We start from the raw sequence: 15,978 nt of genomic DNA on the forward strand, positions 1-15,978 counted from the left end.
TAGCATATAATAGCTTTTGTATCGGTGAATACCGAGTTTTGGAGTCCGAGAGTACTTCACTGACGAAGAAGACAGGTCGTTGGACCTTGTAGGCGTGGCCCGGTTCAGACCGTTCGACTACTATTGCCGTGCTGACGACATGAGTAGTAGCGGAGATGTATAGGAGCAAGTCCTCGTTCGGCGAGGGAGCAGTGAGTACAGGAGGCTTTGACAGAAAGTCTTTGAGTTGTGTGAAAGCCTTGTCTGCCTCTTCCGTCCATTTGAACTTGTCCTGACGTTTGAGAAGCTTGAAGAAGGGTAGTCCCCGTTCTCCAAGTCTCGAGATGAACCGGTTGAGAGCGGCCATGTAGCCTGTAAGTTTCTGCACATCCTTAATGCTGGCAGGAGCCTGCATGTTTGTGATGGCAGATATCTTCTCCGGGTTGGCCTCAATGCCGCGATGGCTAATGATGAACCCGAGTAATTTGCCGGAAGGTACTCCGAAGACGCACTTAGTAGGATTGAGTTTCCATCGGAAAGCGCGGAGACTGGAGAAAGTTTCCTCCAAGTCAGCAATGAGTTCCTCCCGGTTTCTTGTCTTGACAACGACGTCGTCAACATAAGCTTCGACATTGCGATAAAGTTGTTTTTCAAAGCACATCTGAATAGCCCTTTGGTAAGTTGCTCCTGCGTTCTTGAGTCCGAAGGACATTGCTTTGTTGTAGAAAGCTCCAAAGGGCGTGATGAATGCTGTTTTGGCTTGATCTTCCTCTTTGAGGCTTATCTGATGATAGCCGGAGTAGCAATCGAGGAAGCATAGCAAGGCACACCCAGCGGTGGAGTCGACCACTTGATCGATCCTGGGTAACCCAAAAGGATCTTTTGGGCAGTGTTTGTTGAGGTCGGTGTAGTCGACACACATTCTCCATTTGTTGTTTTTCTTTCGAACAAGCACAGGATTGGCGAGCCAGCCAGGATGGAAGACTTCCTTGATGAATCCTGCCGCGAGTAGCTTGGCTAACTCTTTTTTGATGGCGTCGCGTCTGTCTTAATGAGCCAGCAATTTGGGCCAGGCCCTCTTAGGCAACTTCAACATGAATTGCTTTTTCTTCACCGTGCTCCACGGACCATTCCCTGGTAAATGAGAGCCAGTGATGATCCTGAACTAAAGTTTAGTCCGTATCACATCGAATATTTGGAGGCTAATTAGGATGACTAAATATGCGTTAATTATAAAACTAATTACACAGATGGAGACTAAATGGCGAAATGAATCTATTAAGCCTAATTAATCCATCATTAGCAAATGATTACTGTAGCAGCACATTGTCAAATCATGGACTAATTAGGCTTAATAGATTGTCTCGCCGTTTAGCCTCCATCTGTGCAATGGGTTTTGTAAATAGTCTATGTTTAATACTTCTAATTAGTATCTAAACATTTGATGTGACAGGGATTAAAGTTTAGCCTGGAGATCCAAACACCCTCTAAATCTTCCATTGAGTTATTTACTGTAAAAGTGCAAAATTTGACTAACTTGGCATACCATATTCAGTTGTTTTAGTTTATAAAAACTGGCATATAGAAAACGTCATTCTAGACATTGGCTCATATGGAAATAAGTGACGGGTTTAGTTTAAACTGGAATAAGTCGTTTTAGTTTATTGTATTCGAAGGAAAATTAAGCCAAGTGCCGAATTAATTAAGTTATATTTGCGCAATCAAATCTCTGTCATCTGGCAGTGATAGGGATTGATGATATCGATCAGTAATAGTTGCATGGCCCACAATGAAACGGAGTAATAAAATTTTGTGTGGTGTTCCCCATCTGCACGCTTGCATAAAAGCGTGCGAGAGGGTGAGAATTCCGTGCAAGCTTCGTCTCGTAAAAATATTAAATAGTAAAGGTACGTGGAGACTTGAAGCAAATTCCGTTCCAACTTCCTTGCAACAACTTATCGTTCACTCGAGACGAAATGTGTGAAGCATGCAGTTATGCATGCTGATCCTTAGCTTGCTCAGTCGAGTTCGAGTGCTTACGTCCAAGCCAAAGTCGTTGAGTGGGTTTCGAACTTTGGATAGATTAAATTTATTGACTGCGTATGATTCTTTTTTCCTTTTTCACTGAAAGGAGGATTTTATCAGTCACGGCATAGCATGGTTCAATGAAATCTGAAGGTTTATCCAAAGCCACGACACCATCCAGACTACGTTTGGCATTAATGTGTGTATGTGTCTATGAGATGCAGGTTGGGTTGAGGAATTTTTATTACCAGGGAAATGTCCATAGTTTGCCAAGGTAATTGTGACCAGGAGCAGGCACATCAAATTAGAAGTTTACATTGGTCTTTGCATAAGTGCGTTTTTTACCTATTCTTGTTTTTCTTCGAATCACACAGTACATACGCAGACACTCACATATACGCACGCAACCCTACCCATATGAGGATCTACGAAAGACTGAATCAGCAAATTCTCAAGATTGATGAAGTCACCACTAGCCCCTCATTGTCGACGGGCACGTAGCCTACCACTGAAAGAATAGCGTTGGTTAAATCCTGAAATAAATCTAGAAAAATACAAGCACCACTGCACCAGTGTTGAGTTGAGGACTACCTATTCTTAAATATCAAGTAGTATCAAGTACGTACTCTAAAAGAAATAAAGTATATTTAGATATATAATAAAACCTACGAATTTAAAAAAAACTTAAACGACTTGTAATTCGGAATGTTATTCTTTTTGTCCCACTAAATTTTCATCTTTAGGACCGAACACCATCTCGCACGTGCATTCTCTTCGGCACGGCCAAAAAAAAAAGCGCTGCAGCTGCTCGTGAAGCGATAAACAACGGTCATCGCTGTGCCACTACACTACGGCCATGTTTAGTTACTCCCAACTCCCAACTTTGACACTATGCAAAAAGAAGATTCCCCATCACATCAAACTTGCGGTACATGCATGGAGTACTAAATGTAGATGAAATTAAAAACTAATTGCACAGTTTTGTTGTACTTTGCGAGACGAATCTTTTGAGCCTAATTAGTCAATATTTGAACAATAATTCACAAATACAAACGAAACGCTACAGTGTGCTACAGTGCTGTAACAGTAATTTGGCACCCCCAAATTCGCCGAACTAAACACGGCCTACTTGTCATCACCTGTCATCGCCTGATCACGCATTCCGCAGTGTGCATTCACGCCTGCCCCCGTACGTGCGGATAAGCAAAGGGCAAATATTCTGTGGGCCCGTGCGCTGGGCCCACATCCTGCGGCTGGCGAGCGGGCGCGTACTGCGCCGCCGCCCCGCCGCCTCGATCGAACAGGTGAACGGCCCGAGACTCCATTACGCTTGGCCGCTTGCGCGCGCCGAATCCTTCCCCCGCACGGTATCCTGGTCCACCTCAGCACCCCCGCCTCCTATCCCTTGTGCATAAAGCGAAACCAGCCTTTGTTCGCTTTGCACCCTGATGACAAGGTGAAGAATCTCCCTCCTTCATTCTAAGAATGTTTTCCCTCTATAAAAATATGAACTTTTTGACAATGCGTACAAGAGGAGACCCTACCATTATCAATGGAAAAGGTGCCAATAAATATTGCATTTAAGCGAATCACGTTCAATTCCTACATTATTCTGACCTCTAATTTGAATATATGTCTCTTAAGCCGTATGGCAATTCTGGCTAAACTGAATGCGGTTCCAATCTCATTTCTATATTGCAACCGAACAACTAAATTGTGAAATCCTAATTCCAATTGTGTGATTCCAAGCCTCAGATTTTGTTACCAAAGAGTCAAAGGTACGATTCTGAATTTACTATTAGACTTAGCAAAATTCACCAAATCGTTTCTAAAAAAATCACAAAAATATCTTCTAGTCTAGGAGTAGCATGTCTAAACTACCTCCAGCCGACAAGTTTACCGCAACTGGTTAACAGAACCGAAACGGAGTCCAGTTCCAACCCCAGTGGAGCCCGACTTGTCCGGCCCCACCGGACAGTGGCACACCCACCCTGGCGCGCGCATAAATACCCTATTTCCCGGGGTGCCCGGCGCAACTACGCAACAACTCTCCCCTCTCCGCAGGGGTCTAACACGAAAAAGGCGGCTTGTTATCAATCGAGCCAAGCAAACTATCGCTTCCGTCGCCGGCGAGTCCCTTCCTCTCCGACCGCCGACCGCCGCCGCCGCCGCCGCCGCCGCGGGAGGGGAGACGATGGGGCTCTTCGACGGGTTCCGCCTCGACACGCTGCTGAAGCGCGTCTGCAAGTCGCTGCTGAAGAAGCGGCTCGGGGATCTGATCCTCGGCGACCTCGACCTCGACCAGTTCGACATCCAACTCGGCCGCGGCACGGTGCAGCTCAACGACCTCGCCCTCAACGCCGATTTAATAAACCGCAAGGTGCGTTTTTCGTCCGCGCCGCCGCCCCGGCTTGCTCTCGCGATTCCCGCGTCTTGTTCTCCCAATAGTATTGGGGGGCGTTGCTGTCTGCTTTCCATTGGGCGCCGACTGGCGCGTGCCTGCTGGCTGGATGATCGAATTGTGGCGTGGGAAAGCGAGAACTTGGCGGTGGGGCGAGGTATCGTTGATTTGATTGCCGGGTGGGGTTTACTTAATGTTTGATTTTGAATTTTGATCGCGATGGCAACTGTTTGTTAGGCTAGTTGTGGTTACGATTGAGGCGGATGTTTTGGCTATTTTTGTGGTGGAGCTAGGGATTGGTGGGGAAAATAAGTAGAGCTGTATTTTCATTGGTGTCGAGACTGGCAATTTTGGATGTCAATTTTGATTAAGTTGAATTTATTGATTTTGTTCTTAACTTATGTCTTATGGACCTGCTGGACCATCAGGTTTTTGGGAGAAGAAGAAGGGGTTATGAATCTTTGTTGCTATTTGCAGTTCATTCTTTTGAATCAGACTAAATTCAAATATATAACAATGCAAAGTGTGTACAGAGAGAATGACGGAATTGCTAAGTGTGGCTAGTGTTAAAAGTCAATTTAGTAGAAAGTATCATTTGCCCAGTAGATGTTAGTTTCAGTTCTTTCTAGCTTTAATGCTCGTTGTTTACTCGTTTTCTTCTAACACGAAGCATTCAAATAGTCTCTTATGTGGATGCAAAAGAAAAAAAGTTGCAAAACCTGCAGAAATTAAATTGTTTGCTTCCTGTTTTAAAACGAACCATCAGTTAATTTTCTCTACTACTACTATTTCAGTTGTCGGGATCTCCTATTATGCTGAAAGAAGGATCGATAAAATCCCTGCTAGTTAGATTTGCTGCTAGTTGCGAGATTGTTGTGGAAGAACTGGAGCTTGTCCTTTCTCCATCTGTTGCAAGTGAAGTTGTGGATGTGCATAATGAATGCTCTGTCTCTGGTTGTACAAGTGACACACAGACATCAGTCAAGACCCAAAGATACGAATCCGATAGTAATCAGTGTTCTACTTCTGTATCTCGAGATGTGGATGAAGGTGTCAAGAGAATTGCCAATGCCGTCAAATGGTTTCTGACAAGATTTAATATCAAGTTAAAGAATGTATATGTTGTATTTGATCCTCAAACCAGTTTGGATAGTAGGCTCCCAGAAACTAATCGATCTCTGGTTTTTCGAATTAAAGAGCTAGAATTTGGAACCCACCTCGGTCAGTTTAAACTGGACAACTTTTTAACTTTCCATGAGGCGGTCATTGAGTTATTGAAGATGGATGATGTCGATGCACTGCTTCAAAATGATCCAGTTAGAGGAACAACTGACATTTCAGCATGCCATAGTACTACTGCAGTCTTGACAGGTCCCATTGGTGGATTCTCAGGGAAACTCAACTTAAGCATTCCATGGAATAAGGGGTGCTTGAACTTTGAGAAAATTGATGCAGATGTATCCGTTGATTCATTAGAGTTACGGTTACAAATAAGCAGTATCCGGTGGATCATGAATGTATGGGATTCTCTCCAAAGAAAGCCAGTAGACGAACAAAATTCCGCTCATAATGCTGCAGATATCTCTATTAGCTCTTTCAGGTCTACCTTGTGTTCACCTGCATCAAGCTCTTTGAAATCAGGTTCAGATTCTGTGATAGGCACCAGCGAATGCTTGGCCCATAGCACATTTTCTCAAAGCAGGCAAGAGAAAATTCAGGATTCTTTCCTTACAAGGGCATATGTAATAACAGACTGGATGGAGCCTGTTGCCTCTGAGGATCAAGGCGACCCTGATTCAGATTGTGATGAAAGGTTCGTTTCTGCACTGCATTAACACTAATGCCAATTCTTGTAGTCCACCTTGAGATTTTTTTTGCCATATCATTGTCAATTTTGTTGTTGCTAGGCCACAATTTGCTTCTATTTCTATCTTTTGTGAATATTAGACCTGCTATAGATTTTTTCAAAATTAGTTTGTTCGCCCATGAATGCTTTCCAATTGTAAACAGCTTTTTTCTTTCGGACTCATTTGTGACCGTCGCAGCATCCACTTATTGCTACTTTGCTAGCTTCTTTCTGGATTTGTTCTCACCGCATCCTTTGAAGTTCTGTATCCATAAAACCGTGCAACATGCAGAGGGCACTTGGCATTAACTGAATATTTGTCTTCTCCTTTGGTATATAGCCTGGAGTTTTAGAGGTCAAATGTATTAATTCTCTTCTTTGGATTTAGCATAAATTTCCCTTTGCTTTGACACATAAGAGTTGCTTGCTGTTTGCCAGGTCTTATTTATTTATATTCTTGAGGGAAGCATATTTTTCCCCCCGAAAGGACTTGGACTGTTCTAAATATGTTACTAATACCTTGTTACTTTTGACAGCATTGATCAATTCTTTGAATGTTTTGAGGAATTGAGGAACTCCCAATCTAGTTTGGGAAACAGTGGTATATGGGACTGGACTTGTTCAGTATTCAATGCCATAAGTTTTGCATCAACCTTAGCTTCTGGATCAGATCAAGTTCCTAAAGGTATTCATTTCAACTTCAGTGTACAACTTTCAGTTTAGTATTGATTATGCTATAGCATCCACTCTTTTCTTGGTTTTGGTTATGATGAAAATGGATAATGTGGCTTCTTCATCTGCTATTTTCTTTTATTCTCAAACCTATCCATGCTAATAGGGTTTTTAGAACTAAACTCCCAAAGTGCAATTTTTGCTATCAATTCTTTTGATGTATATGTTCAGAGCCAGATAAATTGTGATGATATCATGAAAGTATTTGTCAATATGAATCTGTACATGTTATAGCCTAACTCTAAACATGCATAGTGATATCGTGGCTTAGAATTCATTTACTGCATGTATCCCAAAAGGACAACTTTTTTTTTTTGTCTCGAGTGAGTATCTGACTGTTAGCACCTGAAATGACTTATGAATAACAGTTTCTTGTCATGGCCATTTGTTAGTACCACAGGCATTACAAAACCCTTGCATTTATTTCTTTTGTCCGACCAAGTGTTTGTAGCTTTTTATTTTTTGCCACTTAAATTTCTGATCATCCCTTTATACACCTCTAATGATTTCCATTTCCTGACAGAACCAGTGATTGAGAAGACCCTACGAGCCTCCGTTGCTGAGGTATCTGTTCTTCTTTTGTTCAGTGATGACATGGATATCGACGCTTCCAGTGTTCCTGTCAGTGCATTGGATGATATGAGAAATTCTGAAATGTTTTCGAGCTGCCTTTCCTCTCAGCATTTTGAGAAATCAATTGTATCTCCTGCTACTGCGTCCAGCTTAAATATGCATCATCTCGAAGCCAAGTGTCAGAAAATTCATCTTGATCTACAGGTATTCATTTTTTGTCTGGTGGTAGTACAGTAGCGCTTGTTCTTAGTCCATGCATCATTTTAGTGCCATCAAGCTTGGTGTTGAATATTTTTCTTGTTATTATCTGCAGACCTATCCAGAAAATGTTAGGTTCAAGGCATCAATCGCTCAAGTGAAGCTTGATGAATACTACCATGCTGGAAACAACAATTCAGATGATTCACACCTTGGTAACCACTTCTTGAATAATAACTTGCGGCAAGGAGTTCAAGCTTCCCTCCCTCAGTGCCTGTTTGCTGCTGGAGATCCCTCAGTTGAAACCTATGAACTTTGTGGCAACAATTCATGTGAACTGATTAAAGTTGAATTGCTAAAAACTTTTGGCGAGTGCACATTCCATTATGATGTTAGTACCAAAGATCAAGATGGCAATTTAGTAAGCTCAACTTCTATGTCAATCTGTTTGGCTCCTTTGGTTTTATGGGTGCATTTCCATACACTATACATGTTATTGAGTTTTATCAGTAAAGTTGAGTCTGATTTGTCACATGGAGAGCATAAAATTCACATGCATGGTGATGATAATGGAAGCAGGTTGACCACCAGCACAGGTGTGTCCTCAAATGGAAGTCTAAAGGTTCAGATATCCATGTCACCTGCAAGAATCATCCTTTGCTTTCCATCTGAGTTTCAGTGGGATTTAAGCCACCCATCTGTCCTGGATAAGTTCCTGGTGATCGACCACACGTCATGTCTGAACGTCGCAGAAGCTGCATCTCATCCTCAAAATGAATTTCTTAATGAGGTTCATCTTGGCAAGCCATGTACCTCAATCCGTTTGGCTACAGGGAACTTCGACATCTATTTGGTTAAACCTGCCAATGATGTACTGGATGGTAGAGTCTGTTCTTCAAGTAGGCAAACTTTCTCTACAATGAAGATTTTTTCTGTTACTGGAGCCAGTTGTAATGACTCTGGAATCACACTTATTAGGAGAAAGTATCCTGTAACTTGCCCTGAGATGGTGAGCAAAGCATGGAGTTTGGCAAAGCTTCATGATCAATTGATTACTAAAAAACAGAACAGCAAATGGGCTGGCATTTCCCCTTCTACAGCACAAGATCTTGAGGAGACAGGATCTAGCATGCGCCAGGAGCTCATTAAGAGCTCTGAGCTCTTACTTCATGTTAAACTTTCTTGTGTCTCAGTACAAGTTTGTAAAAAGGATTGCGGACTACTAAATAAGTTGCTAGATCATGTCCTTGATGGGATATCAAATGAAGAAACAAGCACATCTGAAAATTGCAAGGACAAATCTGTTCCAAATGATATTTGCATCCAAACATCCGTCATTTTTGAATGCAGCATCTTGGAAATTTGCACTGAATTGGATGAAACAGTGGAAGTTGGTCCTTTGTTACAGACAGAACTAGAAGGATCCTGGAGCTCGCTTAAGTTGAAAGTTTCAAATTTTTCTCTTTTCTCTTATTCTAATGTTGGACGACTCAACAATGCCAGTTTTCTTTGGGTGAATCATGGTGAAGCTGAGCTTTGGGGTTCTGTTAGTGTTAAGGATGATAAAGTCCCTGGAGAAAGCAAAGATTTTCTTATAGTGGTTTGCAAGGACTCTGCTTGCAGGCGGGGTGATGGTGAAGGTACTAATGTGTTGTCTATTGGCACTGCTGGCTGTTCTGTGACCCACATCAGGAACCCAAAGCTAAAAGAGAACTACACTTCTGTTGGTGTTCGTTCTGGTACAATTGTGGCACCTGGTGGCCGTATGGATTGGATCAATGCGATGTGCCTGCTGTTCAGTTCAGGTTCAGATGGAACTGGAAAGTCAGATAATAGTAACACAGTAAATAGTTCTCGGTCTGGTGAACCATATGCATCATCTTTCTTTCTTGAGTTGACTGATGTTGCTGTTAGCTATGAACCTCACTTCAAATATTTCACTCTCACTGCCGAAGCAACGGACCCAAAGTTTTTCTCGTGCATCTTAGCTGCGTCATCATTTAAACTTCATAATAAATCTTCATCAGCCTCTGCAGCCACTGATTTTGATATCCAGTTACGTGATCTTGGGGTTCTCCTTTCAGAGTCATCTGGATCAAAAAATGTCACTTGTGGTTATGGTGTAGATTACCTTCGTCAAGCAGGTTATGTTAAGGTTGCCCAGAACACATTCATCGAAGCTTCTCTAAGAATCGATTCTTCCTTTTGGAAGCTTGAAATATTGGATTCCCAATTTGATATTGCTACTTGTCGTGATACAACTTATGGTCTTATTCGTTTAGGCTCCCAACTCCAGCAGCTATATGGTCCAGATATGCGGGATGCTTTAGATCATCTACAATCTAGGTGGAATAGTGTCCAACAAGCAAACAAGCAAAATATAGCTGCTGATGCATCAGACAAGTCTGAGAGCAGTTTGGAGAATATGACGGATTCTGGTGATTGCCAGTCAGATGGACTGCTTGATGATATCATTGAGAATGCTTTTTACACAGAGGACTACATGGCCAATGACTTTTGGGAGAGCAATTGCTGTCACTCAGTTAGTAGCAGTGAAACAGATGATGGGTTTGAACTGAACACGGCCACTTCTCATGTTTTGCTTAGATCATCATTGGTTACTTCGGAAACCAATGTTACTCAAATACCACTGAGACAAGACTCCTGTCCTGATCAAATCATTGACTCATATTATATGCCTGAACTTCATCAATCGTCATCAGCTCCATGTATTGAAGAGCATAAGTGTACATCTGGCGGGGAGAGTGAAGATGGTGGATGGTATAACAATGTTCCCTTGACAATAGTTGAGAACCATGTTTCGAAAAAGAAAAGCAAAAAAGGAGAGCAAATACTTCAACAAGAAGTGAAGGCATCTGTTTGCCACTTGAATACTGATGATGAATCCTGTAATCTTAAAGGAAAGATTCTTATTCACGATATAGATGTCAAGTGGCGGCTGTATGCTGGAAATGACTGGTTATTACCTCAGAAAGATCCAACTAGCTTCGCATGCACAGATGGCAGAGATAGGAGCTCTTCTTTGGAGTTTTCCCTGACAGGGCTCAGTATCCAACTTGACATGTATCCAGATGGAGATGTTTCTATATCTAAGCTATCCATTGCTGCTCAGGACTTAAGTCTTTGTGATCAAAGTATCCATGCTCCGTGGAAACTGGTATGTCTATTATTGCTAAGTTATATTACAAACTTGCTTTAGTCCCATGGCTAATGGTTTTTAATTCTTTTCATCCATTCAAAAAGGTTCTTGGATGTTACAACTCAAAGGATTACCCAAGAGAATCTTGCTCTAGTGTATTCAGGTTTGAACTGGAGTCTGTAAGGCCCGAACCGCATGCTCCTTTGGAAGACTACAGGTACAGACTTACTCTCATGCCAAAGGTCCTTTGCTTGTTTCTATTAATCCTTATTGAGTTCTGCTTTACTCAATGAATTCAAATAAATAAGAAGAGAATGGGAAGGTCTATGTCATCCATACCTATAGGAAAACATTCTTTGGTTAAACATATGTACAGATCAGTGCTGGAATAAGACAAAATGCAGTTTGCCTATTTATCTTTTGCATCAGTGAATAAATATATATGGTAGAGCCTAGGTGTCTAAGGGTGTAATCCTGTCTCACCGGAGGTTGAGGTTTAAGGCATTGACGCCCAGGTGCTGTGGTGGTACCCTGTCTAGCAAAGGGTTCGGGCAACAGGCGTTTATTGCTTAATTTGAAATAACATACCATAGCTCTTATGTAACAGAGCCATTTATAACAACAATCTGAAATGACCTTTCACATTTTTTATGCTCTGTTGATATTACAATTAATTCTCTTCTCTTGCATTATCCTAACTTTTGCAGGCTTCATCTGGAGATTTTACCTCTACAGTTGCATCTTGATCAAGGGCAACTTAACTTCCTAATAAAGTTCTTTCAGAATGATTTGTGTAACAATGACCCTCATTTGCAAAGCGAAAAAGAGATTTTCAATGTGAAAAGCACAAGCTATGGAAGAAATACGGTTGTGGATGAGGCATTACTTCCTTTCTTTCAGGTATTTGAAAGTTCATCATCGCTTACTTTTTTGTTCAATACTGGGCTCATATAAAATTGTGATCTAATTACTATTTTTTCCCTATTTGATGCCAGAAATTTGATGTAAAGCCGCTTGTTCTGCACATTAATTATATACCTCGTCAGTTTGACCCCATTGCACTAGGCAAAGGAAATTATGCAGAACTTCTCAACATTCTTCCGTGGAAGGTAAATTTCTGTTGAGAAAAAAAATCAGTAACAAGGAAACCTTTAGGTGATTATTTACAAATGGATAAAAATAACCCTGACAGGAAATTTGTTGAACAGGGAATTGATTTGAAGCTTAAGCATGTTTCTGCAATGGGTGTTTATGGATGGAACAGCATATGTGATACAGTAGCTGCAGAATGGTTGGAGGACATTTCTAAAAACCAGGTCCTTGTCTACCCATGCGCACCTGTACTTTCAGACATGTATGCTTGTGCATGCACAAACGCGGAACTTGTAAAAACTTAATGCAGATAACGCCTAAAGAGAAATGTAGTTGAAATTTGCACTGCTCCATTTGGTCACGCATACACAAATATACCTGCGGAAATATAGAGAAAAATATCAAATCTGCACTTGAATTAGTAAACCCCATTGCAGTGTGAATTGAAATATCTGTTGCTTGTGTAGGTTCACAAATTGTTAAAAGGGCTTCCTCCAATAAGATCACTAGTTGCTGTGAGTTCAGGGACTAAGAAGTTGGTATCTTTGCCCATAAAAAGCTACAAGAAGGACCGTAAGTTGCTCAAGGGAATGCAAAGAGGTAAGACAGATGTATATTGTAGGACATATGTCAGCTAACATTTCTGTTGGAAGTGCGATTATGCCATGGTAATGCGAACTACTTGGTGTCATGCAGCTTCGATTACCACTAATGACTACGGCTTTGACATCTTGTTTGACAGGTGCAGTTGCTTTTATAAGGAGTGTTTCCATTGAAGCGGTAGGGCTTGGTGTCCATTTGGCTGCGGGAGCTCATGATATGCTTGTGAAGACAGAACGGGCCCTTACAGCTGTTCCACCACCTTTAGCTTCATGTGAAGCGAAACGAACAAAACACAACATAAGAGCTAACCAACCTGAAAGTGCGCAACAAGGGATAAAACAGGTATGAATTCCTCTGAGTTGCATAATCATGTTATTTTTCAGTAGTTACTTACGTAGCTGTTACTGTTTGGGTTTAATTTTAACACTTTGCATAACTTAGGGGCCACTATATAATTTATGATCTGGAATAAACTTTGAAATTAATTTCTCATGAATCTCTGAACTTTAACAGGCTTAGGCTAAGTGCCTAATTACTATTAGCTCCTGTTATGTAGTGCTTTAGTGCTAGTAACATTAGTTGAAAATTTGTGCAGGCTTATGAAAGCTTAACTGATGGGTTTGGAAAGACTGCCTCGGCTTTGATTAGCAATCCTATTAAAGCTTATAATCGGGCTGGTGCTGGATCAGCCCTGGCTACTGCAATATGTGGAGCACCAGCTGCTGCAGTAGCTCCAGTATCGGCATCTGCTCGTGCTTTCCATTGTGCGCTTGTTGGGCTAAGGAACAGGTCAGTTTTTGCTCACTCTTAGCTCCGGTGTTTGTGACTCTGTGTTATTGTTGTTTGTATTATGCGGGTCATCTATAAAATTTTATGATGCGAGTACCAAAGAGTGTGAGTGGGGATTTTAAACACCACATAAGAAACTACTTGTCCAGGTCTTGTAAGCTGCCACCTCAATATTTGTTCTTCCTATTAGTGGTTTATTGTTTAGTTCAAAAAAAATTAGTGGTTTATTGTGAAGACCAACCCTTGATCAGTGGACAGTGGTTATGTATCTATGTTTGTCAAATGACATGTTGTGCTTAATATTCTACTTCTAGTGTCTGTTAAAGAATTCAGTAGAAGAAAGTACCAAAGACTCAGTTAACAAATCGGGTTGTTTAGTTACTAAATCAACGAAGTGGAGCGATTTACTAATTTTGATGTTTTGTGGAAGTCCATATATTTTTGTATTATTATAAATAACATGTCTAAATTGAGGCAGTGAGAAAAAATGATTTTGAAGGTTCGACTGTGCCTTGGTGAAAGAATCATGTCCTCTGCTGCTAATTTAGCTAAACTTTTTTTTTTTCACGTTTGCAGCCTTGATCCTGAGCACAAGAAAGAATCCATGTGCAAATACCACGGACCTTCTCAATTGTAGAATTCATTGAGAAGACTGAGGTGTCCCTTCATTCTTTTGCACTCCTTGCATTGTCTCTATCTTGGACGAGCTGGTTGGGGAGCACACGTGCTGCAGTCTCCTCCAATGGTGGAGGGGCAAACTTGTACAGTGTAAGAGTTGCTATTGCAAAACTCGTTACCTATTTGAAAATTGGCACTGTCTGATTTGTTCTGATGGACGTTTTTATCCATCTGCACAGGTGTACAGATCGTAGGACAGATTATATATAGCGTCGTCAAAGTCTTCTACACCATGTAAATTAAAAATGCGAGGGTTGTAAACCTATAATTGCCCAGGCTGGTGGAAGTTTTGTAATCCCTTTTCCATGGCTTGGGAAGATGACCTGTGGCCGGCACGACTGGCCCCCACTGTACATATGGTTGCCCTGGGAGTTGTGTGCATGTAAATATCGATTTTTCTTCAGTTGAGTGTGCCTGGTAGCTTGCCAAACCGATGACTAAGTTATCACTTTTGCAAGTGTAAATATTTCTATCAATGTTTTGATCTGTTGCTGGTGACAAGAGTTGTTGCTTTGACTAAAGCAAAATGAGAAAAAAAGGGTGCAATAGCATTACTATTACCTCTGTGAATATCTGGGTACACATGGTGTATGTGTAATAATGTGGGCACTGGCAAATTACGTGAAGCTTATTATCCTGGTTTCGTAGCAGGAATTTCAGATGAGCTTACGTTCATGGAGTGCGTGGAGCTGTGGGCTTCTCTGGTTTATTTTCAGGCACAACGAAATTGCTGTAGTGCACGTAATGAACAGCAGAAATACAATGTATGCTCAGACTCGTGTGATTTAGAGACTCGCGCTAAGCTAGAATTGATTTATACTGGCACGGAGAATTTAGCGTTCTGACGAGAGGGATTGGCACCTGCTAGCACAAAGGTGCTAGGGGTCGGCTTGAGCTAGAGATGCCACTATGTTAGCTGGTGATCTAAGTGACCGTCAATACAGATGGGGTGCATCTATGCTGATGGGTGGTAAGGTCGCTCGCCAGCACAGAGATGCTCCAGATAAGGTTGCGGACAGCTTTTTCCTTCCAACCTTCCATTTGGAGCAAACACCAAATCCAAGCGGGAAGATTTTGTTCCTGATTTCTTTAGAGGAGGTGGCTTTATAAGGTGAGTTTGTGCCATTCCAATCTTTTTTTTCCAACTTCTATCCATCATTCGGTCATTCCTAGCTTCATTAAGTTGTCATCTAGACCTAGAGGAGAAAGGAGTGAGGAGAGAGAAAATAATTAGAGCTTGATTATTTTGTAAATAAAATTATATGGTCATCTTATAACTATTACAAGACTATGTTTGTCATTTTAATGTAATATAGAATTGAGTTTTATTACGTATCTTCCAACTTATTGATTATTACATTATAGTTTTAATTGAGTTTGATTGGAAAAAGTCCATTTTACTCCTCTCACCTATTTACTTGTCCACTTAACCCCTTAAGCAAAATTTAAGCTCACTTTACCCCCTGAACTATGTCATTTGGTTCAATGTACCACTTAATTAGATTTCTCTTTTTTGTTTTTTCACGTACAATTGAGTTTTAATTTCAGATGTTGTCAGTTGACTTATAACATGATGCTCTAAGATAGAAAAATATATTAAAATTTTTTATGATTACTTTTCATACAATTTTGTATATCTAAAATCAATTTCGTATTAAATATTTCTAACCTATGAAAATAACCATGAAAAAAATCTTAGTATAATTTTTTAACATAAAACATCATGTTTTGTATCTGCTTACAAAATTTGAACTCAAAATTTAATTCATACACGGAGAAACAAAAATTATAAATCTAATTAGGGGTAGATTGGATCGAGTGAAATAGTTCAAGGGAGTAAAGTGAACCAAAATTTTGTTTAGGGGGTTAAACGGACAAAGTGGATAGGTGAGGGGAGTAAAA

General features: G+C 40.9%; 1 protein-coding gene across 2 annotated transcripts; it reads left to right on the forward strand.

Moving 5' to 3' along the window:
- The first annotated feature begins 4,045 nt into the window (after positions 1-4,045).
- On the forward strand, positions 4,046-14,577 carry LOC117854183 (autophagy-related protein 2). 2 transcript variants are annotated; one of them, XM_034736485.2, is made up of 14 exons: positions 4,049-4,384; positions 5,200-6,218; positions 6,788-6,936; positions 7,507-7,760; positions 7,870-10,932; positions 11,019-11,131; positions 11,622-11,814; positions 11,910-12,023; positions 12,123-12,230; positions 12,474-12,606; positions 12,749-12,951; positions 13,205-13,398; positions 13,975-14,166; positions 14,256-14,577. In XM_034736485.2, exons 1-13 carry the CDS (start codon positions 4,199-4,201, stop codon positions 14,033-14,035), a joined length of 5,790 nt encoding a protein of 1,929 aa, XP_034592376.1. In that variant the 5' UTR covers positions 4,049-4,198; the 3' UTR covers positions 14,036-14,166; positions 14,256-14,577. The 2 variants fall into 2 exon arrangements, with proteins under 2 accessions (XP_072149222.1, XP_034592376.1); XM_072293121.1 differs by lacking the exons at positions 12,749-12,951; positions 13,205-13,398; positions 13,975-14,166; positions 14,256-14,577 and having other exon boundaries at positions 4,046-4,384; positions 12,107-12,230; positions 12,474-12,564.
- The last annotated feature ends 1,401 nt before the right edge of the window (positions 14,578-15,978 follow it).

The sequence above is a fragment of the Setaria viridis genome, chromosome 4 (genome assembly GCF_005286985.2).
Source record: "Setaria viridis chromosome 4, Setaria_viridis_v4.0, whole genome shotgun sequence".
Classification (NCBI taxonomy): Eukaryota; Viridiplantae; Streptophyta; class Magnoliopsida; order Poales; family Poaceae; genus Setaria; species Setaria viridis.